Source organism: Octodon degus, unplaced genomic scaffold (genome assembly GCF_000260255.1).
Source record: "Octodon degus isolate 3935 unplaced genomic scaffold, OctDeg1.0 scaffold00135, whole genome shotgun sequence".
NCBI lineage: Eukaryota > Metazoa > Chordata > Mammalia > Rodentia > Octodontidae > Octodon > Octodon degus.
The window spans coordinates 5,844,655-5,867,831 of record NW_004524711.1 but is presented as its reverse complement, the minus strand read 5'-3'; the positions used below and the strand labels follow the sequence as shown (position 1 = coordinate 5,867,831).

Genomic DNA, 23,177 nt, shown 5'->3' with positions numbered 1-23,177 from the left:
CATGGCTTAAAAACTCACTCCCTTTTAGCAAGATCCAAGGAAGAAGATGCCTAAGTCCATTCTGGAAGCCATAGGTGACCTAATTAACCTCCTGTATAGAAAGTCCCCCTCCCACATCTCACCTAAGTCCTCTAATTAGCAGGGACCTCCCTGAACAGAACAACAGCAGTGAGGGCAACTGGGGAGTCAAGTCCCAGCTCCATCGCTTACTATCTATGCGCTCTTGTCTCAGTCTAAGCTCCCTTGCATATCAAATGGGAACAGTGACATTTACCGCACAGGAATATTGTGAGATCTGAATCAGCATAAGGAGCTAGACAGGGTGTGCCGCACAGGACTGGGCAGTGAGGGCAGATGTTGTGGCACTTGTTCTAATTACAGTTATGATTGGTCACAGCAGGGCAAGACAATACAGAAAGGAAGCTAGTGGGGTCAAGGAGGTGCTGTCCAGAGGGAGGAAAGCTACCATTCCTCTTTGCTGCCAAGTCTATGATGCACAAGACTGGCAGAGCGCATGAACTTGGGCAGACCCAAGGGCCCTGGGGATGTAGCTGAGACTGTAACCACACCACAGTGACAGAGGCAGGGGAAGCTCACCAAAGTTCGGCTCATTGGGGCAGCCCTTGAGCTTGACACCCCTGGGGCCGGTCTCTATTAGGAAGTGCCGCACCAGCTCGTGGGCCATGTCTCCTTCAATGAAGAGAGAGAAAGAGTTGGTCACTTTAGCTTCAAGGCACCCTCAACCCAGCTCCCAACACTGCTTCCCAACTTCTGCAGGATCCGGGGACAGGATGTGAGGAGGTGCACAGAGACAAGATGGCTAGAACCTGCAGGATGGGGACACACGCTCCTTTCCCACCCTTCCAGGAAGCCACCACAGCCCTGACCCTGCTTCCCTGTTCTCTGGCACCACCTTTGCAAGCCCAAGACTGGCTCTTCACAAAAGTCACACTAATAAGGGACCAGATCCCTTAAGAATTGGCCTCACACTTGGCACTTGTGCCTGACAACACCTGGGATAGAGATGTCAACGTCCCTGGCTCATTCTGGGAGATGCTGGCACCTTTTTTATTCTGCTGCATGATGGTCGGAGGTGGTGAAGACACCTTCATGGCCAGCCCATAGGCCCCTCGGAAGGAGTGACTGTCACGGATGATGAAGGCCCCTGGCTCCTGATCCTTGAGGAGTGCAATGGCTAAAATCGGGAGGAGACACAGAAAGCAGAGGAAATAAGAAATCAAGAAAAAAAAATAGGGCCAGCCTGATAGCTCAGCAGACTAAAGCACCTGCTTGGGCAGAGTGGAGCGGCTGGGGTTCGATTCCCACTGAGCCATGCTGGCCCTGCCCCTGGGGTACACTGAAATGGCTATTGAGACTGGGCATAGTGGTGTACACCTGTAATCCCAGCACTTGGAATCGCTGACTCTGATCTACATAGTGAGACCCTGAACACCCTGTAGACCCTTCCTTAAATACATGAAAAAAAAAAGAAAAAGAAATCAAGGACACTGGCTTTGCCTACATCCTACAGGGCCTCCCGTACTTCATTATCTCTCGGGTGATAATGACATTCAACATTCTTGAATGTCAGAATTTAAACACTCCTGAGAGTCATCCTGTACCAATGTAGACAGACTTCACTGTAAGTGACCACACATTAAATATGTCAGGCTCTGCAGGCCTTATAGTCTGTTGTGACTACTCAAGCCTGCCTCAGCAGCAGGAAGCAGTCAGAAGACATATAGACAGGTATGTCTGTGTGTCCCAATAAAATTTTATTTGCAAACTCAGGCAGCTGTCAGGTGAGACACATCTGCAGACTTTCTTTGGGGACCCTGGCATGGATTTAATCTCCATTTGCACATTTCCAACTTCATTTTTTTTTTTAATGCAACCTTTGCTCACAGAGCTAACAGAGCTACAGCTTGCTACCATCCTGGCTGATTATCTTCCTTCCTCACAAAGCCATGGCTTCCCTTGACCTTTTCAAGGAGCATCCACTACCCCATCTGCCATCCTCTTTTCCACAGGAAGTGCTTCTGTCTGCCTTTATTCCACCCACCTCTGTGATCAGCACCTATGGAACAAGTCCATTCTACATGTTGTCATGGGCAGACATGGTGGGCAGCAGCTGGGACAGCCCACAGAACCCCCAGCACACTCAGCACTCACCCTGCTCTCTAGAGATCTCAGGCTTATACCAATATTTGGAAGTGTCCTGGACAAATTTCACTTTAGCTCGTGTCTCTGGGCTGTTGTCTAGAGGAAGAGAGGAAAGGAAAAAAGTGTCATGGCTTGAATTGTGTCCCCCAGAGAGATATACTGAAGAACCCTAAGACTTCTAAGTGTGGCCTTATTTGGAAATAAGGCCATCAAATTTTGTAGATGTCATCAACTGAAGATAAAATTATGCTGGATTAGGGTGAGCCCTGAGTCAATGAGATTGGACTCCTAAAAAGAAGGGACCCAGAGACAGCACCATTTGAAAGCAGAGGCAAAGATGGGCTGATGCATCTACAAGCCAAGGAACACAGGGGATGACCCGCCACAGGAGGAGCCTGGGACAGGCCTGCAACAGACCCTCCCCTGGAGCCTCCAGAAGGAACCAACCACCAACACCTGAACTTTGAACCCCTCAGCTCCATTCCTGTGACAAAATCCAGGGCTGTAGTTTTGAGAACCAAGTACGTGACACTTCGTATGATGGCCACAGGAAACCAACAGAGAAAGCCAGTGTCCTCCAACACCGCAGAGTGTAATAGCAAGGAATGGAGAGAGTGGTTGCCTCCTGCCAACCATCCTGTTGTGATGAGCTGCCCTGATGAAAAGCTGGCCCGACATCCTCACTGAGCCAACCAGCAGCCTTCCCCCAACCTCTCTTCTTCCAGAAGGTTCTGGAGTAGCCTTGCCCCAGCTTCCTTCCTGAGAGCTAGACACCTTCCCCAGGCCCTCTTCCCAACTGCAGCACAACAATGGGAGAGGACAAACACAGAAAGATTCATCCCTATCATGCCCTGGCCTTTGCCAAAGCTGGTGTCCTTCATTTCAGAAGGCAAAAAATCACTGCTGCCCCGGAACCAACACGGAAGGGCTGTCCTAGAACCTAAAGTCTATCTAGTTGCACATAACATATATGACAGGTTACTGTCAACCACAGTCACCCTGCCACACTGTATACCACTAGGGATTATCCTCCTGTCTGTGTTCCTTCATTTGCCACAAAGAAAAAGGTGGTGTGGGGAAGAGATAAGGAGGAAGAGGGGAAAAAAATTCCAATTCCACATTTTTCCTCTGCAGTGTTTGGGGGAGAGGCTGGAACACGGGGCCCTGTGCTAAGAGAGCTGCCAAGGTCGGCGAGCTGACTGGGAAACCCTTTCCCAGGGCTCCATCCAGTTCCACCACCATTTCCCTTCCCTTCCTCGGGCTCTGGGCTCTGTCTCTGGAGGCTGGGGAGGAGGAACAATTAGCTCCTCTGCTGGGAGAGGCAGCTGGGCTGGGCGAGGGCTGCAGGCTACTTGTTCCTGCTCTACAGCCTGGGCCACTGCCGCCATCCGCCTTTTAACGAGCTGTCAGAGGCAGCCACAGTCCCATGTGCCTTCCCATGTTGACTCCAAAGGCTATTTTAAGCAGCGAAGATGGTGGGAAACAGGAAACATCCCAACTACTAGAAGTTTTGCATCCTTCGAGGAGAGGCGCTGGGAACCAGATGTCCCCCGTAGGCGGCAGGAAGCAGGGGGGTGTGCAGGGTCACCCTAGGTGTCCGGCCTCGGCAGGCTTAGGGCAGGACTGGGGAATGACATGGAGCAGAGCTGGGTGGCTGGTCCCTTCCAAGGCTGCCTGGGACACTTCACATCTGCCTCACACATGTGGGGCCTTGGGGCCACTCTGCACCCAGCCAGGGCAGAGGGCAGCCTGAGGGGCTGAGGTTGACCCAAGGCTCTCACTTCTCTGATGTTCGATAAGGAACTCCCTAGGGAGGAGGTGAAGGGCTTCTTACAGGATTCCAGGAAGTGAGAGAGAACTCTGGCCCTGAGAAGACATCCAGCCCCGCAGCCATGACCCATGTCACACCTGGTGGCCAGACCTATTATCACCGACGTGCACAGTGGGGCTAGCGAAAGGCATCATGGCCTGTGTTCACAAGATACCTCTGTGAAGTTCTGCTACATCACAACAGCCCAAGTGACAGGACACACAGTCAGGCACAGTGGAATGAGCCCACAGTCCCAGCACTCTGGCAAGTCAGGCAGGAGGACCTCAAGTTTAAACCCAACTGGGTAACTTAGCCACTTAGCTAGATGGTGCCTCAGAATAAAATGTAGAAAAGAACTAGGGCTACAGCTCAATCTCCAGCCCCAGAAACAAAATAAATGGACGCATAATGAAGACAACAGGGTAGTGTGGGCCAAGACTGGAAAGCCTAGCTCTGCCACTCGTGAACTGTGCAACTCTGGGCAGATGACAAAGCCCTTGGAAGCCTCACCTTGCTCCTGGCATAAAGTTGGACTAAGGGAACCTCACCAGGGAGACCTGATGATAGCACTTAGTTCTGAGGCTGCCATGTAACCTGTGCCCAACAAACAGTTGTGACCACGAGGCCTTTGCACCAGCCAGGCTATCAATATTACCATTACCGGCCCTCATTAACAGCCACATTCTGAGACACCTCCAACTCTTGTTACACAGACAAGGAAACTAAAGCCCAGAAATCAGGGACTTTGCTAAGGTCCTCTGCCAAGGGATGCTCAGCATAACGCAGACTGATCTGTCAACAAGAGAGGGACAAGAGCAGGAGGAGAGCCCTACCTGGCATGGAGTACTTGGAAAAATCAGGTAGAGTGTGGGAGAAGGAGACCGTGCTGCCCCCACTGGGACTAGACATGCCACTGGTGACAGGCGAGGAGGACACTTTCCCGTTGACGGTGGCATAGTTAGGGAGGCTGCCAGCCCGATCTCCCACTGACATTCTCCGCTTCTCTGGCAGAGCTGGCGTTGGGCTCCCTTGGCGGAAGGCTGCAGAATCTGGTGAGGGTGAGGTGCCTGGGCTACTCAGGCCAGGGTAGTAGGCAGGGGAGACAGGGAAGGAGGGCGTGGAAGGAGCCTGGTAACCAGAGGCACTGCTCTGCCGGGACAGTGTGGGTCTGCGGTCCTCGGGAGTAGAGTAGCCACCATAGGCCACATGCCGGTCCAAGCTGGGGCTGCCAGGAACCACAGATCCAGACCCTCCCAGGTGACGGCCCAGGCTGGGACTTCCAGGGCTGGCTACTGCATTTCCATGGACACTGGGGGCCAGGCTGCCTTGGTGGGCCCCAGGATGCCGGCTCAGGCTGGGGCTCCCTGGAGTGGATGCTGCACTGCTAGGATGGCTGGAAACCGTGTTACCATGGAAACCAGGGCCTGCTGGACCCATCACTTGGCGATGACTCAAACCAGGACTGCCAGGGGCAGTCATGGCGGGGTTGATGGCTCGCCGGCCAAAACCAGGACTTGGGGGAGTATTGGTGCCCACTGTCCTGTGGCGGGCCTGGGGGCTCCCTGGCACCATATGGACGCTGGCCATGCTGTGCTGAGGCCGGGCCTGGCTCTCTGGAGAGGAGTTGAATTGCTGAAGTGAGTAGTCAGGGCTGCTATAGCTGCTGCCCACAGTCGGGAGAGGAGAAGGGCTCTGGTAACTTCTCTGGGCCACAGGGCTGGGCTGGCCCAGGCTGCCGGAACGGAATCCAGAATCCAACAGGGGCTGGGTAGGTGTCCGGGGGCCCTGATCGCTGCTCTCCCCTGATGGAAAACTTCCCACTGAAGTGCTAGAGAGACAACAAGATGAGAGGTCAGCATACGGTATTTAGTGAAGGGGACTCTCGAGGAGTGCTCAGGCTTCCTCCCTGCCCCAATAGCAGCAATGACAGCTCTGCCTGCAGTGGCTTAGAATGTTAAGGGCTCTCTACATTACCTCAAGGGACCATCAGAAGAAGAAACTGTAGGTCAGAGGGGTGAAACAAGAAGCTCAGACCCACCCAGTTTGTAAAAGCCCACAGTCTCTGCCCACTATGTCTGTTTGCAAAGTCCACTGTTTCCATTATGCCCTGCTGACTCCTGAGCCGAAGGAATCTTCCATGCCTGAACTAAAGGTGACCATGCTGTTGTGGTCTCCAACATCACAGAACCTCACCATGGAGGGCGAATCAAGCCATCTGGCTTCTGAGCCCACCCTAGCCCACCTTGGCCTAATTTCTCCATGTGTGTTGCCACCGTCCTTAAGTACTGAGATTACTGTCACTGGGCTTTCACTCTAGGGGGCTTCAGAACCAAGAAGAAATGGAATCATGGGGAAGAATTCCAAATTGGGGGATTTCAACTCACTATAAAGTCTACTTTCCATCCACAGAATCTGACCCCTAAGGGAGCAAGCTACGTTGAGTGGTGAAGAGGCCCCTGTCATGAGGAGCATTCAAACAGAGGCTCACAGACCTACTGGCCTGAATGCTATGGAAGGAATTCCCTCCATGGGGAAGTTAGGTTAAGTGAGCTCAGAGGACCCTCCCAGCTCCAAGATCCTGATAAAATTCGGTTCACAGGGGAGTATATCTGGGGTAAGAGTCACAAGGCTCTGCTGTCATGTCAGAGGTGGTCCATACAGTGACACAGCATCATGGCCTGGCCCATGGGCTAGGGAGCCAGCATTCTCCTTACTAAAAATGTTTTCCATGTGGAAAATGGGGGTCTGGATGAGTCAACCCTGATTCCCTCCAAGTGTGAACTCCTCCCAACTATGATACAGCAGGTGAGACAAAAGGCTGCCAGTGCCCAGGAGAACAACAGCTACAGAGGGGGCAGGTAGGCTTGCACCTGGAGCCCAGGGGAAAGAAAGGGCCTCACACTGCCACACTCCCTGGCAGAGCCAGCCAGCCCCTCCCTGGGCTCCCTGGAGAGCAGGAACCAAGAGCAAGGAGGTCAGGGACCAGGCAAGGACTAGCTCCACCCTACGTCCTAAAGGGGGCAGAGAAGAATGCTGCCTCCTGCCAGCAAATAAAAAGAATGAGAAACAGCAGGAAGCACCAGGGTGAGCAACATGGGGATGGGCTGCTAAACCAGAGTTCTGGAAGATGGATCCCGCGAGAATGCTGGCTTCCGGACTCCTGTGAAGAGCCAACACTACTGTAGCAGGAACTGGGGTGAAGAGCAGGGAGAAGTTCCCAGGGCCAGGGCTCACATCAGGTCAGCCCTGGGGACTGGGGTAAGTCAGGGAAATCCCCAGCGCCTGGCCTCTTCTGCTTCGTCAAGAGACTGGGGAGGTGCAGGGTAGTTGGCTGTGCTGGGCGGGGTGGGGCATGCTTGGCTCAAGGCTTCAGAGCATCCCCAGCTGTATCCTGACTTGGGCGCCTCACTGCACCAAGCAATGGCCTCACTGTAGGTAAATAGGGGCCTTGCCCACGGGGCTGCCCAAAGAAGTCGGGAGGAGAAGGGATCAGGAGTTGTAGGCTTCATGGAATCCCAAGCCAGAAGGGAGATAGGGTCCAGAAGGGATGATCTCCCCAACTGGGGCAAGGTCCCGCCAGGCCTGATCCTTCTGTAGGCCTGGCCCAAGCCAGGCCATTTCCCTCTCCAAGGCATGGAGTCTTCACTCCCACACAGACAAGCAGCTTCTCACCACTTCAAGCACTGGCCCTCTCTCCTCAGCTGCCAGCAGGGCCTGGCCAGCTCCCCTGCCCATTTCTGGCTTCCCTCCAATGTACCCAGGTAGATGTCAGCATGCACCCATCACCTCACTCGTAGGTTGTGGAAACCCAGCCACCCATACCCTCATCCGTCGCACCCCAGGCTCAATCCCTCTGTGCGGTCCTTCCCAAGGGCTCTCTCTCTTCACCCCTTGACATCCTGCTCATTGCCCTGGTCTCCCCACAAAGAGCTCCAGCCCTCAGAAATCCCTTAGGCTTCTTTGGTCAGGAAAAAGGGCTCTTGCTCTGAGCTCCAAGCTCTTTCCTTCTCCAGATGTGGACACATCTGGCTCTCATTCCAAGAAGGGCAGCACCAAGATGCAGGGAAAGGGGGTTAGAAGACAGAGAAGGCTCCAGAACCACATGCCTTTGGGCTGCATCCTATTTCTGACACTGCTTAGCAGGAGAGCCTTGAGCAAGCAGCTTCATCTGTTTGCCTAGTTTCCCCTTCTGCAAAGTAGTAACCGTGCTTACCTCCTAGGACTGCCACGAAGATAATTGCACAGAGCACACAGGGCAGTGCCCGGCGCCTAGGCATGCAGCACTTGCTACATGCATTACTAGATTTTAGTGCTTTTAAATTTTTTATTGGCTTATTTCTGTGGTACTAGGGATTGAACCCAGGGCCTCTGCATTGAGCTATGACCCCAGCCTTTTATATTGTTTAACACTGGGTCTTATTAAGCAGGTAAGATTTCCCAGGCTAGCCTCAGACTTTCTATCCTCCTGCCTCAGCTTTCCAGAATGCTGAGATTACAAGTGTGCACCACCACACTCAAATTTAGGTTTTAAACTTGAAACACTTTCATCCCTAACGCTGGTCCATTTCACTCCTTCCATCACCACAGTGGGCGGATGGGGTTAAAGGCAGTCTTTTGGGAATCAGAGCTCGCTCATCCCGGACACCCCAGAACACTAGGGCTTAGGCCATGCTCTTTCAAAACCCCATGATGAGAGGTTCACAAGGGGTAGCAATCTAGACATGGTTTCTACCCACCCGCACCCTAGGCAGCTTCACCCCAGGCAGATTCCCGGACTCTTCTCCCAGCCCAGGTCTGGATTCTCATTCTCACAAGCACACTCCCCACTCCCGGCTTACCTGTCAGCGCTGAGGATGGGGCTGCTGGTGGAGAGGGGGCTGGGGGAGACAAAGGAGCTGCCCAAGGTCCCGTTCCTCAGCAGGGTTTCCTGGCCATAGGCCTGGGCAGCTGGGGCGCTGAAGCTCTTGGGCTCAGTGTCCTGAGCTTGGGGCCTGGCCACTGCTGTCCGTGCCACCGACTCTACATAACTCCGGGGCTCTGGAAGGGGCAAGGGACAGAGACTGAGTGCAAATCCCAAGGGGTGAAGTACAGACACCACCCAGCCTGCCAAGAAACACAGCCTTCCTGTGTCCAGCCTGGGGAAAGACAGCTCAGAAATGGATTCGCATGGGTCCCCATGATGCTGGGGCACTCTCCCTGAGGCACCCAAGACAACCTTCAACCTGAACCTGGCATGAAAAAGCATTTCCAAATGGACCCCAGATGGCCCCTGCACATGGCCATCAGAAAGCCTTCCCACAAACCCCTAGAGCACCCAGATATCTGTCCATGGCTGGTATCCTTGTGGCCACACCTTTCCTTCCATGATGCTGCTGCCTGGCCCACCAGGCCCCGCTGGAGTCTGTGACTGTAGGGTGGACAGAGAGTTCTGCCCTACCTCGGGACAGCTCCTGGCCTCCACACACCCAGAATGCAGAAACAAGCTTGCTCACCTAGCAACAGGCCAGCACCGTGAGCCACACCCAGCAAGACACCACCCACCTCCGCCTGGCACGCTGAGCATTCCTCCAGGGAAACCGTGCCAGACAGAGCTGGACATTCTGTGCCCACCTCTGGCATTTCTGAAGCACTGGGCAGCTCCCAGAGCACACTCGCACACATTCTCCCTGCTGGCATTGGGAGCAGCCCAAGCAGAGGCTGCGAGGGAAGGATGGAGCCAGAAAGGCCATTTCACAGAGGGGGCCCGGAAACTAGCTCCATGTTAACAGTAAGAGTAAGCAGGGCACTCAGCTGCTCCAGGACCGTGATTAGGGATCGTGAGGTTCCTCTACCTGCAAACCTGCCATGCTCACTATCAGATATGGGAAGGACCATAGCTGACACAGAGCCCGATTCTGCCACACTTGAGCATCAGCTGAAACCAGCCCGAGACTCTGAGGCATAGGGACACAGCACCTGTGCACCCCTATGGCTTAGGCCCTGCACCCTTTGCTGGTCAGGACTGTGATGGTCACCAAATCAGCAAAAAGAGCACTGGGATAGAGGTGACCAATATGGACCCTCTCTCCCCTGAGCTCCAACAAGACCTCATTTAGGAAGGAAGGGCAGCAAGATCTCTTTGTAAATGCCCAGCTTCCTTTCCAGGTGGTCCAGGCCAGACTTCCTCTCCCAGACCTACAGGACTCCCTAGCATTGACAGAGGACAGTGCTTCCAGCCTTGGCCCTGTGCAGAAGGGCCCTAGAGGCCTGGGAGATACATGTCCACAGGAGTGGGTGCGGGGAGGTCTATTCAAGATACAAGGCATGGGGTACCATACATGCAGCCACCTAGGTACCTAGACTCATGAGATGAGCCAGCAAGGCCCCCTGTCTTAAAAACATCCCTCAGCAGCCCAGGCTACCACCCACCTCAGGATGCCCCAGGCCAACTTGGTGCCAGAGGCTTGGGTTCCATGCCAGAGGAGCAAAGGTCCTCTGACCCAGGGCCATAATGCAATTTTGGGAAGGACCCAGTGGTATACATGGTAGGTCTGTTAGGTAAGACTTTCTGTGTGGCAATTGCACAACCCTGTTGCTGTAGTGTAAAAGCATCTGTAGACAACAACAAGCCAGTGGGTACAGTTGTGTTGTAATAAGTTTGTTTACAAAAATAGGTAGCAGGAGGGGCTCGGCCAGCTGCCAGTTTGCTGACCCATGATCTCAACGGTCTCATCAGCCCAGAGAGGTCAATTTGCCCTTAAAACGCAATCAGTGGGCATGTACACCATGACCCCAGAGCAAGTTCTGGGTGCCCCAGAGTGGGCCCACAGTCTTACATGGGTACCTGCAGGTGACTGCTCCCCACCCACCAGCCTGTCAGCCAGAGGAGTACCAGCTCCACAAAGTTATGTGTAGATAAAATTAGCAAATGATCATGTGAGGAAAGTAGGACTTGGAGAATGTAAATATCTTGCCCTGATCACAGAGCTAGCAAATGGCAGAGCTGGCTCAGCAACCAATCAACTGGAAAAGAGTCTGACCCTCCTTTGAACATAGAACCATGAAGTTAGGGAGTCAGTGGTCTCAGTGTGGCTTTAGGAGGAACTCCTCCTTGCCCTGGGGTAGTAACCTAGCTTGGCAGAGGGACCATTGGAAGGTACTTCATCTGCAGAAAAGCTAAGATGACCTGGCCAGAGCCCACCCTCCCCTCCCAGTCCTCACTGCCCACCCACCTCTCTCTCCCTCTGAATACTTCCTGACCCTTCCAGATAGATGCTCAGTGCATCTTCCCCCACTTCCCACAGTGCACAGCAACCCTGCTTTCTACCTGAGACAGCATGATGATCCTCCTTTCCTTTCTTAAGTGCCCAGAGCCTGCCTGGCTAATAGGTCTTTCCAGTACCTCATACAGAGCAGATAACTTCCCACTCCTGAGCCACAGAAAGCCTGAGGAGTTCTGGCCGTGGTGTGTGTCTACCCCACCAATCACAGATGCACAACCCTGGCCCTCCAGCCCCATGCAGTGAGAGGTGTCCAAAGAGGCCTAAGAGATCCACGATCCCTGGAGCCTAGGCTGGAAATGACACAGATGATGCCCAAGAGTCCATGCTCTCCTCGGGCCCCCTTCTCCATCCTCATCCTCTCTCTGACCTCATCTGCATCCCTGGAGAAAGCAAGCATCCGCTTTCTCCCACCACATCACCCCCTTATCCTGTCGTTCCAGGAAGGACTATCAAGAGATGAGCAGGAGGGAAAGAGAGGCGACATCGCTGCTCCCTCTATGCAAGGCCACAGTTGGTCCCCACCCTCTCCTTCAGGCTGTGCTGCTTCCTCAGGCCTAGGGTGGCAATGGCTCCCTACTCCTGCCAGGGGCAGCACGTGGTATGTGACATTCTTCACAAATTTGCCCAGACTTTTAAACAGTCCATTAAACCTTCCTTTAGTTGCGCCACTATGAGCCACTGGCTTTCCCACATGTTGGGTGAGCAAGACCTTGACCCACACATTGGGTGAGCGACACCAGTATCCCACACTTCCCTTTAAAAATGCATGAACCCCTCTACTAAATAGGAACCCCAGAGAAGGCCCCGTAGTTCACTTCCAGCCCACCCAGCAGCTGCAGCCCCAAGAGGAAGGACAAGTCTACATGGCAGGCTGGAGGAACCCCACATTAGGGGTCCTGGGGATGGGAAATGGGAAGTTGGCCATGTCCTTGTGGCCTGTCTCGTGGCCACTACCCTAGCCACAGGAAGGCAGAAGAGCTCTCCAAGGACTAGGAGTCTGAACTTGAGGAACTGGATGGAAATGGGGAGAAGGAGCAGTGTGTGAGGGTGCCGTGATGTCCAGAGACACCCCATGTGTCAGGTGACCACACAGAGCCCAGCCCCATTTGGCGCCCGCACGTTGCTTTCTACGGTTTGTCCTCGCCGAGAACTGTAAGACCAAGTCCAGGGCCCAGTGTCGGTTTCCCCAAGTTTCCAGACTGATTTTCATATGAAAATACTTCCTTTCTCTATCTGCCCCTCAGCTTTCTGTCCCCTTTCCACCTTAGGATTGTATACTAATACTTGTGGGCTTCCCCTTCTTTCTGACTAGAACCTTTCCTGCCTCAGTTTCTTCATCTGTAAAGTGGGAACAATAACATCCATCGGAAGTAGATGAAATATCAGGAGGCAGAAACTTCCTTCTGATTTTTGCTACTTCCGGCCTGTCACAACGGTCAGAACCACTTACCCTTGCTTAAGCCCCAGGCTAGGCCACTCCAGCCTCCCCGGCCCTGGGCACCCTGCAGCTTGCTTCCTCTCCACCAATTCCAGGCAGCTGTACCCAGGCAATGGAGCTAGGAAGACTGGGAGGGGTACATTCCAGGAACCCAAATCATTTCAAGAGGCTGGTGGCACTCAAAGCAGCTGGAAACACAGAAGGGACTGGGCTCCTCCAGCCTGGGATGCCCTCCACTCCTCCCCAACACCCTCAAGTGTACTGTCAGCCTCCTGGAAAAAAAAAACTCTGGCTGGGGAGGGGGCCACCTTGAGCAAAAGCAAGACATGTAGGGGCTGGGGGGGGGGGTCAGCTTGGTGATAGCGCACCCGCTAACACTTGGGAGGCTCTGGGTTTGATCCCCAGCACTGGAGGAAGGTGAGGGGATGAAAGAGAGGAGTGAGGAAGGAGCAGAAGAGAAAAAGAAAAGGAAAAGACAAAAAGACAACAGTGACTTCAGAGGAGGAAGAGACATGTGAGTGGTGGAGAGGAGATGGAGGAAATAAACAAATACCCAAGTTCGGATCCAGGAGCTCGGAGTTAGAATTTCACACAGTTTGGATGGCCCCCATCACACGGCTTCCCACGCTAGCTCAGCACTTCTGCCTGGTCTTGGGATGCCTGAGGCCTCCCCACCTCCCCAAGCTATCTCACCCTTCTCACCCTCTCAGGGCCAAGCACCCAGATGCCCCGGGACACTAGGCACCAGGAGTCCAGAAAGAAGAAGAACCCCTAGAGGCCGCCTCTAGTCCAGCATCTTCCTCTGAGCCAAGCTGTCCACCCCACATGACCTGGACAAAGACAACCTACCCTGAGTGCCCCCTGCCACGGGAAGCCACTCCTGATGCCAACCTCGCATCTTGTGCTCTCCTTCCCTCGCAGAGAGGGCTCTACGTCCACACACCCAGCAAAGGTACTGCTCAGATGTCGAAGTGTCCCTTGTCCCCAGTGCCATCACGTGGGAAGGGATGGCCTCCACAGGCTGATGGCGCAGGCTCTCAACCGTGTCCCTGGCTAACCGCAGCGGGCCTGACAAGTCATGAAACCTCTTGGCAGTAGAATGTGGTTCCTACTGCTTTCTTCTCGGTACTCCTGTGACTACTAAACAAGACGCAATGAGGACCCACATGGCCCAGCTCCTGTGGGCTGTCACTCTGTACCGCACATCCCTCACTCAACTCTCAGAAGCATGCTGCCACTTCCTACTACGGGGCCTTTGTGCACGCCACCAACACGATACTCCTTCTCACCCCATGGCCTTTTTCCACCCTATTCCCCTCTGTTCTTCTCCTAGCTGAGTTCCACCAAGTTAGCATAGAGCATGTTCTTCGCAGTAAGTTCTCATAAAATCGTCTCCCTTCCCTCCCACTCACCGAATACATAATTCTGAGTGATCGTTTAATTCTGGCTCCTGTTTGTGCATACACTCTGAGAGGTTCAGAGCCGTATCTTACACTGCTTATCATTATATTCCCAGAGCCTTGCATGATGCCTGGCACACAACAGCCCCCGAAACTAATGATTGACTCAATGAAAACAAGAATGCATGAATGTATTTAACACAGTGACGCAAACAGAGCAGCAGCCTCCAGATCCTTCATTTCCCTCTGCTGAATAATTTGGCCACTGGTGATTTTTTATTTACTTTCGTCTTTTTGAGACAGAGTCTCACTATGCAGTTCAGGCTGGCCTTGAACTCATTTCGTAGCTCAAGCTAGCCTTCAACCTGCAGTGATTCTCCTGCCTCAGCCTCCCAAGTGCTGGGATTATGGGCCTGGGCCACCACGCCCATCCCCCCTGGTCACTTTCCCTCACAGGCCTCTTTTCCTGAATTTCCCGTCAGAGGAGAAGCAGGAAAGTCATGCAGACAGACCTTCTGAGAGTCAGAAAACTGTGCTCTGGTCTGGGCCAGGCTTTGCAGCCCGAGTTAGGAAATGCGGAACTGCCCCCCAGCCTTGTTCCTTGCCCTGCTCCCTGCCCTCCACCCACGCCCAGGCAGCAACTTGATTCCCATGCTGGGGTCCCAGGGCACTGAGGCAGGAAAGGCTCTGAAAGGGCCGCTTCAGTCACAGCCAGGAGATCCACAATGCCTCCTCCACCCCACCACTAACACAAACCCCAGCTCCCAGTCAGGGATGACACCAGGCTGGCTAGGAATGTTGCCCTCCAAACTTCGTGACTCAAGACAGATGGGAACCTGGGGTCTCACAAGGTGAGAGTCATTTATGAGGTACACTTTATGGGTCTCCGCTCAGCGCTGTCAACACTTGCTCCTCTGTGGCACTGAGAGGAGCCCAGGTCCTTGTGTATGTATGCTAGGTAGGTGCTCTACCACCGAGCCCCAGCCCCAGCCTAACACTTGCTCTTCACAGCCACCAGGACCTGTCATCAACCCTCTCTGGTGAACATCTGAAAGCATACCTTGTTCGTGGGGGCTGGGAGCCTCCTCTGTGTCCCAGGTCTGAAGCTCAGATTCATAGCTGTGGACCCTGTCTATCCCAGCCACCCCTTCCCAGCTCCACTGCACGCCACTGCTAGGAGCCACATGTAAACCTCCCAGGCCAGCACCCCTTCGAGTCACCCACTGCTCCAGTCCTCATGAGACTGCTGCCGGAGCTTTCCACTAGAGGCTGTCCCCCTCCTGCTATGTGCACCACACAGGGTTCATCAACGCAGGACTCAGGCCAGGACTCACAGCTACCTAACTCCTCCAAACTGCTTCCCAGAATAATGTGCACAGGCATCTTGATGCTTTGGTCCAGGGTGTGTATACAGCTTTCCTGGAGCCCCCTGGGGTGTGTGAGATCCCAAAGAGGCAGACTGCCTACTTTCATGGCTGGTAGGAAACTAGAAGAGGCTTCCAAAGGGCAAGAGGTGGCTCTATGATGGTGGCTCTGAACCAAGGGCAATTACTTCCCCAGGCGACACTGGTCATGTGGAGACACTTTCGGTCGTCATGGCTGGGTGAGTGCTACTGATGTCTGGCAAGCAGAAGCCAGAGACGCTGCTCAGAGCCTACAGGCCCGAAGGAGCGCCCTGCTGACAGCCGGTCCTATCTGCCTCTGGGTGGCTGCACACCCGGCAGGTAGGTGCAAATGCCGCAGGAGAGGAAGTGGCAGGAGGGTGCTTTTGTCAACAAGGTGACACCACATTGAGGCCTGGACACCAGCTGCCCCTGAATGGGTGCCCAGTGGTGACAAGCTCCCCAGGCAGCATTCAGGCAGTGCCAAGAGCTGGGGACAGGAAGGCTGAGTGCCTGGTCACTTGAGACCAGGTAAGAAGAGAGGGCTGTCCCCCAGCCAACTGTGTCAAGTCCTGCGTGCAAAGCCATTCGCAAGAGAGCAGGAGTGGCCACACATAAACCCACACTTACCATCTGGAAGCTCAGCCACCTCCTTTCCCTCATTTTCCTCTGAGGGAAGAGGAGAAGAGAGACAGGAAAAAGGGTCAGGTGATGAAGATGAGAGGAGGAGCCAGCAGGAGAAAGAGAGAGAGATTGGTTATCAAGGAGCATTCTGGAGAAAGAACTGAATTTGCTGAGGAAAGAAAGGCGGAAAGGGGAGGCTAAGGAGAAGCCTCCAAGAGCGGGCTAAGCCCACTCTGCACCAGACCCCAGGAGTCTAGGGCACAACCTGAGACCTTGGCTCTCAGGAACCTGTCTCTGTCACAGCCCCTGTGCCCAAAGCTTGCATAGCTGAGTCTCAAGCAGCAGCACTGGGCAGTGAGAGGCAGCCCAGCCCCCTTCTCTCCCCCTGTGGCTCAGTGTCCCTGGTCATGCCAACACCTCAGTGGCAGGCTGTGCCCTGGCCAATGTCTATGCAGGTCACAAACACATGCTGCTGCCACCTACCTGGCTGGATCAGTCTTCTGGCTATTAAGGAGAAAACGTGCAGTTGACCTCAAAAGCCCCAGCTCGGCCCTAAAGCCAGTCTAGGAGCAACCTTCGAGGTTTAGCCAGTTCCAGCTGGCATTAGGTGCCAGTGGTCCCCTGGTTGCTTCCCCAGAGGAAGGTGAGGAGCCAGAAGTGGGAAGAGGAAGTCAGAGGTCTGAGCCAGGGTGGTTGTCCCTTCTGGAGGAGGCCTTCCTCCTCTCTGCAACCAGGACAGCTGTGAGGCTCCAAGAGGCTGGGGAGCAGCCCTGGTAGCCCCAGAATCTGGCTCTGTCCATAGTAGCAGGGCCAAATGCTGCACCACTGGGGATGTGAACAAGAGGAGGCTACCTGGGGATGGTGAGAACCTTGGCCAGGAAGGGAGACTCAGGCTGAAAGGGCAAGGACCCAGGACCTGGTATCTACTGAGTCATGGATTTCTCAAGAAAGCTCTGAGCCTAAGAGGCAGAGCAAGAAAACATCCCAAATTCAGGGATCCAGGCTCTGAGGAGAGGAGACACAGCAGTGACCAGTAGGCTGGTCAGGGAAGCCAGGCTCCTAGCAGAAAGCCTGACTGACCCCACAAGGAAAGGGCGATCAGGTCTCCAAATCCCCAAGTCCAGACAAAAACAGATAGGCTACAAAGGGACAGATCAGCCCAAGCCCTGTGCAAGGATCGAGCTCAGCAAGTGTGCAGAGTCCCTGGTCATCTTTACCCAGGTCCCACAAATGTGTTTTCCTGCAGCTTTGAACTAGATCCCTTGCCAAGTGCATTGTGCCCAACCACCACTGCCCTTTCACCCGGTCACTCACCACCTGTGGGGTGCAGCAGGATGTCCGCTGGGTTGTGGGGTTTCAGGCCCAGAGCAGACAGGGGTGTCTTGGCCAGCCCTGGAGGGGAGCGCACTGTGCAGAAAGAAGAGCACAGAGAGAGGCAGGGAGTGAGGAAGAAGAGCAGGAGGGCCAGCAGGCAGCCCATGTAGGGGTGCCTGACAGCCCATGTGGGGGTACCAAACAGCCCATGTGGGGGTGCCAGACAGCCCATTTAGGGGCACCAGACAGCCTCAGCTGGACAGCCACAGAACCAACCCTGACCCGCTGTTCCAGCTCCACTGCCCTTCCCTGGCTCTGTGTTCCTCCACATTTCAACAGCTTGAAAGACAAAGGGAAAGAGTTAGGAAATGACATGCTTGTCCTGGCCCTGTCTCCAACCCTAAGTAAATAATTCTGCCCCTGGGCCTTTGGCTTTAACTGTAATTCTCCTTATAGTATGTGGCTTATAGCACACACACGGCCTTTTTCTGTGTCTTTGTAATGTTCTCCCCTTCCGTCCTTCTTTCTTTCCCCAACCCACACAGACTCTAAACTAGGCACGTGCATGGACTCAGACCAGGCTAAATGAAAACTGATTCTCACAATGATACATTCTGAAAAGGACTGGGGAGATGGGTGTTACAGGTGGAAACCCTAAAACTGAAGGTCCCTTGCAAATGCTAGCAGGAAGGACCTTCTTGACTTGGGGCTCTGTACCTCAGTGCTGTAAAAGAAGAAGCCCAAGCAGGCCAGGCCTAAGAGCACCAGCTTCCTGGGCAAAGCCAGGCTCCTTCTGATCCACCCAGCTGGGTTACAAGTGTCACATAACACACAAGGTCAGAAAGGGCAGCTGGGCTGTTTCTCATCAGTCAAGGATCTAGGCTGAGCTACAGGTAGTATTATGCCCAGTCACAAGATGTCTCAGTGACAGCCTCACGTCTCACCTCTGAGAATGAATGAAATGAGCTTTGTCTCCTCTCAGGGAGGTTGGTCACTCGCAGAAGGTGCCACTCTCGGGGATGCTCCCTGCCTGCATGATGGTCTCAATACACGACTGCGGCCCTCAGATGCCCGGGATCCACGCACCTTCTCTAGCAACCTTCCCTTTCCCCAAAACATCAGAGATGTACAGGAAATGAACAGCAAAAAAGGAATATAGTCTCAATGCAAGTGACACACAATCAAATTGTGTACATGCAGGAATGTATGTCCATACATGGGAGCAGGGGACACCTCAGAGGTTCCAAGGGATGGCCCACCTATGGCACTCCACTGTCCCTCTGTCCTCATATGTCCAAGGAATAGATGTAGCATGGGGAAAATATGTGTGCCATCATGCACCTCCAGGTATTGGGGAAGCCTAGGCCTTTTCACGTGCCCTATTGCCTAGTCTCACACACACTACTCAAGCATGTTTGCTCACAAATGTTTGTCAGATGCCTGGCTCAATGCATGACTGTGGAGGAAGGAGCCCAGCCCACAACTCCAGGCCTCAAGGCCGCAGGGGCAGCAGAGGGGCAGAAAGATCCACAGGAGAAGGGGAGGAGAATGAGAGGACCCGACATGGGTCCCAGCTCGCCTGGGTTTTCTGCCCATCTGCCACCTGCACCCCACGCAACTCAGTCCCAGGGAAAGTGGCCCTCGTGGGGAAGCAGACGAGTGGGTGGTGCTCAAGCCCAGCAGCCTTCTGCTTCCTGCGAGAAAAATTCCTGGCATTTCTCCGCCTCACATCCTCTCTCCCCGGCCCTATGCAGTTATGAAACCTTTGACTTAGCCTCTTCCCCAGGGCACCCTGGCTGGCCAAGGGTAGGGAGAGGAAAAGGCAAAACTCAATCCTAGCACAACTCAGATGGCTTCCACTCCACACAGTAGACATCCCATCCCTGTCTGTTTGGATCCACCAGTGATCAAAAGCAGTTGCGAAGGTAGAAGATCAAGAGCCGGGAAACAAATACCACTGAGTCACAACAGGGCACAGAGCTGGCTCTGGAGCCCACAGCTTGAAGGCTGCACTCATTCGAGGTCCAGCATGGCAGCCATGAGCCTTATGAGAACCTGCAGCTGGCTAATTGGAACTGGGCTGTGCTATAAATACCGAATGCATGCCAGTATTCAAACAGCATGCAAAAAGGGGCTCCAAATAGCTTGTGTTTTGTATTAATAAAATATTGATGTCTCAATATTTTAGACTGAACCAGCAGATAAAATAAAAGATGTTAATACCTATAATTTTATATTGTTTACCCATTGATATGATAATATTTTGATACAATAAAGATGTTATTAAAATCAATTGCACCAGTTTACTAACATGTCTTTCAGGGCAGCTACTAAGAATCTGAGTGACAAAGGTGCTCGTATTTTGTTTCCATTGGACAGCCAGAGCCATGGCTTCCAGACGCCACTGCACCACCATAACTTCGGCCTCCTGCGTGTCTGAGGTGGCAGCCAGCACATGTTCCACTGGCACATGCATCAGGAGCAATTGCCACATTCCGTGATGTACAGGACTGAGGACTCCCAGCCAGCGCCAGTCTGCCATTCTCACAGCACCCTGAGGTGCCACCCTGACCCCTGAGCAGCCAGTCTCCACTTCCTCTGCCACCCAGGCCTCTCAAGGGGACCCTGAGGTCTCCCAGGCTGGCATGGCTCCATTTCTGCGCTCCCCACAGCCACTCTCTCTCTTCTTCAAGGCACATCCCTCATAAAAAGAAACACTGCCCAATTCTTAGGCTCATCTGGGTCTTCTCTTTAGCTGCCCTTTGGTGGTTGTGTAGATGACCCTGCCTAATAAACCCCTTTGTTTCCCTGGAGAAAGCTGCCCAGGTCACCTGAAATGGAAAAAGTATTTTGATGCAAATAGGAATGGAGTCAGAAACAATGTCAAAGTGAAGTCACAGAGAGTCCATGTTAGGATGGGGGATGTTTTGAGCACAGAATGAAAAAAGACTTCTACAATTAAGGAAGTCCCAGAATATGAGGGTCCTACAGTCCATCATGCTGGATCCCACCACACTGTTAGGACCTGCCTCAGTCGCTCTGCACTGGCCTCAACCTTAGATGTGAGAGTGGACAAGGGAGAAGCCAGCATAGTGGAAGAAAAGAAGTCAAAGCAGGGCTTGCAGATTCTAACCCCACACAATGCTGCTGGAACACTCTTCCCACCCCTCCCCCATACTGGCCAAGGTAGAGATAAGGAGCTGGAGGAAGCACGGAGAAGACAGGCTTAGCACCGTGTTCTTACCTCCAGTGGGTGGTGGGCTGCTGGGGGAGCTTCCTTCCATCTCCTCGAAGGCCTCCTTGTAGCTGTGCAGGTGGGGCTGCAGGGGAACAAAGGGGAGGAGAAGCGGGAGTCCTGAGAAGGTAAGATTGCCCTTCAGATGACCTTGGGCAACAGAACAACAAGTTAAACAGGGATGAGTTGCTTCCTCAGCTCAGACATCACCACTGCTCAGGTAAGCCCAAAATCAAGGGAGAGCTTGGCCATGCGTGGCTCCAGCTTCTGGTCGTTGAGAGAGCAGGGGTGGGACTGTGTGCAAGGCCGTGGTCAAAGCACAAGCAGAATGCAGGAGCACTCAACTTGAATAATTCAGAACAGGGCTACAATGCAGGGGCTGGAGGTGGTGGGCTTGGATCCTACCAGAAGGCAAGTGAGAAAGGTGTGTGAGGCCTCCCACATCCTGGCCGACCCTCTAGGCAGGGCAATACAGGACAGCATAAATGCCCCAGTGTGGTCGATGGACCATCTGCATCAGACTCTGCATCAGGCTACACATTTAACATTGCAGACTCCTCGTTCCCTTCCTAGATCTTCTATGCTGAGATCTCTGGAGGTCTGCAGTCTGAACACACTCCACAGTGGTTCTGCACGCTGAAACTTGAGACTGCTTCCAACTCCTGAGACATCCCAGAAATACCAACACTTTGGCATGAAAACTAAATCTCCCAAGACAACTTTCCAGGAAAGACTTAAAAATTTTTATCAGTCTATCTGACCTGATTTGTGTTCTCAAGCTGGAGGTCACCTATGGCATCCCCAGAATCCTTACCATGCTGTCAGGGGATTCTGGGAATAGAGAAGGGAACTTCCATCTCAGCAGTAACCTAGGAAGTGAGAGCATGAAAGCTACCAGAGGGAGGGAATGGGCTCTACATGCCACACACCAAGAAGAGACCTGGGGTGAGGACCGCGGGGAGAAAAACCACTATGCTTACTGCTAAGTCAGTGCCAAGCTGGTTGCCCACTTCCTGGACTCACCTCTTTGGGCCGCCCTCCAGGATTGAGGGCGATGGTAAGAGCCAGCTCTGGGGAGACACTCTGGACAGGGGAGCGAACCCCAGGGCTCCGGGGGGATGTGGCTTCAGGTGACGGGCTCTCATAGTGTCCGTCGCTGGCTGCTCTCCTCCGGAGCGGAGCTGGAGGCTCGGCAGGCTGCTTCTCTCGAGCCTGCACTCCTGGAGGAAAGGCCAGGCATGGAGGGTAATGAACATATTATTTAAGAAATGGTCCATCATGTCTAAGCCCCCAGAGAAGGCAGCACAGTTAGCCCAGGGGTGGAGCCAAAATGGGCCACCTCCCCTTAGCACCTCCCTCAGCCTGCCAGAGCCCAACTCTGCTCACACCCTAGGCTATCTCTGCAGGGTGGGGGACCTGCTTGCATTGGGCTCAGCCTTTACTAGAACCTCTACTCCACACACAGCACTGGTACCAAGTGCACAAAGGATTGATAGAAGAAACAGATGTCAGCTCCTTCCAGCCCATGGAGGCAGAGGGCCAGAGCTTCCAGACAAGGGAGGAGACAGAGGGAAGACAGGGTCTCCAAGGCAACTGCATCAACTAACAAGCAACATCAAACCCAGGGGGAAGAACTCCTGGAAAGGGCCAAATTGCATCATCTTGCAAATGGTGCTCCCAAAGAAAGATTGTAAAATGACTCAGTCTTGCTCTGGAGCTCTCAGCCCCAACTGCCCCCAGGAATATTCTTGACCCTCCCAGAGGTTCCCCAGCCTTCACTCTGTGCACCCCTGAAACCTCTTGCCAACTTCCCTTACATTAGTCCCTTAGCTACTCCCATCCACCTCCAAAGATGTGGAGGCTCACCCTACCATCCTGCTGAAGGGAAGGCAGCAAGACGTCATGTGCTCCATCTGTGTCTGCGCTTCCCATCCAGTTCTGTCCCATAGGCAGGCGTGTTGTTAGCCTCACCCTGCTTGCTTCCCACTCCCTCCTCCCACAGCTGGGCTGGAGGCATGGAATCCATTGCCTCACTGAGCTGGCTCCCAGAATCCTAGAGAAGTTACTTCCCAGGTCCTTGGGGCCAAGACCCACCCCAAAGGGTATACTTCTAGACCCAATGATCTTCCAAGCGACCGTCTTGTTTTTTAATTTATTTTACAATTTTAAAAATCTTTTATGTATTTATTTGGTACAGAGTCTCGTTACATGGCTCAGACTCACAGTGATTTTCCTGTCTCAGCTTCCCCAGCACTGCGATTATAGGCATGCACCACCACGCCGTTTTGGTGGCTGGCACAGCTCACCTGGGGTTTCGGGACCGACATGGCATGCAGTACAGGAAATCGAACCCAGGTCCTTGCGCTTGCCAAGCAGGCACTTAGACTGCCAAGCTATCTCCCCAACCCCTTCCAGGAGACTTTCTACACTGCCTTCACTACCATATATTAGGATTAACTAAAGGACCCTGAACATTTAACACACAGCATATGTGGGAGTGTTCTCTCTCGCTCTCTCTCTCTCTCTCTCTCTCTCTCTCTCTCTCTCTC

At 53.6% G+C, this 23,177-nt stretch overlaps 1 protein-coding gene across 15 annotated transcripts in view; it reads right to left on the bottom strand.

The window, feature by feature from the left end:
- Tns1 (tensin 1) overlaps positions 1–23,177 on the bottom strand; it is a 102,231-nt gene that overhangs the window by 7,044 nt on the left and 72,010 nt on the right. For 9 of the 15 annotated variants that reach the window (XM_023701430.1, XM_023701423.1, XM_023701418.1 and 6 more), the window contains 10 exons: positions 21,652–21,848; positions 20,638–20,713; positions 17,394–17,486; positions 16,563–16,583; positions 16,086–16,124; positions 8,812–9,010; positions 4,807–5,801; positions 2,173–2,259; positions 1,064–1,195; positions 598–690 (listed from right to left, as the gene is read on the bottom strand). In XM_023701430.1, the coding sequence (XP_023557198.1) occupies positions 598–690; positions 1,064–1,195; positions 2,173–2,259; positions 4,807–5,801; positions 8,812–9,010; positions 16,086–16,124; positions 16,563–16,583; positions 17,394–17,486; positions 20,638–20,713; positions 21,652–21,848 (1,932 nt within the window). The remainder of the gene's footprint in view (positions 1–597; positions 691–1,063; positions 1,196–2,172; positions 2,260–4,806; positions 5,802–8,811; positions 9,011–16,085; positions 16,125–16,562; positions 16,584–17,393; positions 17,487–20,637; positions 20,714–21,651; positions 21,849–23,177) is intronic. The other 6 variants (XM_023701431.1, XM_023701422.1, XM_023701429.1 and 3 more) reach the window with 3 other exon arrangements.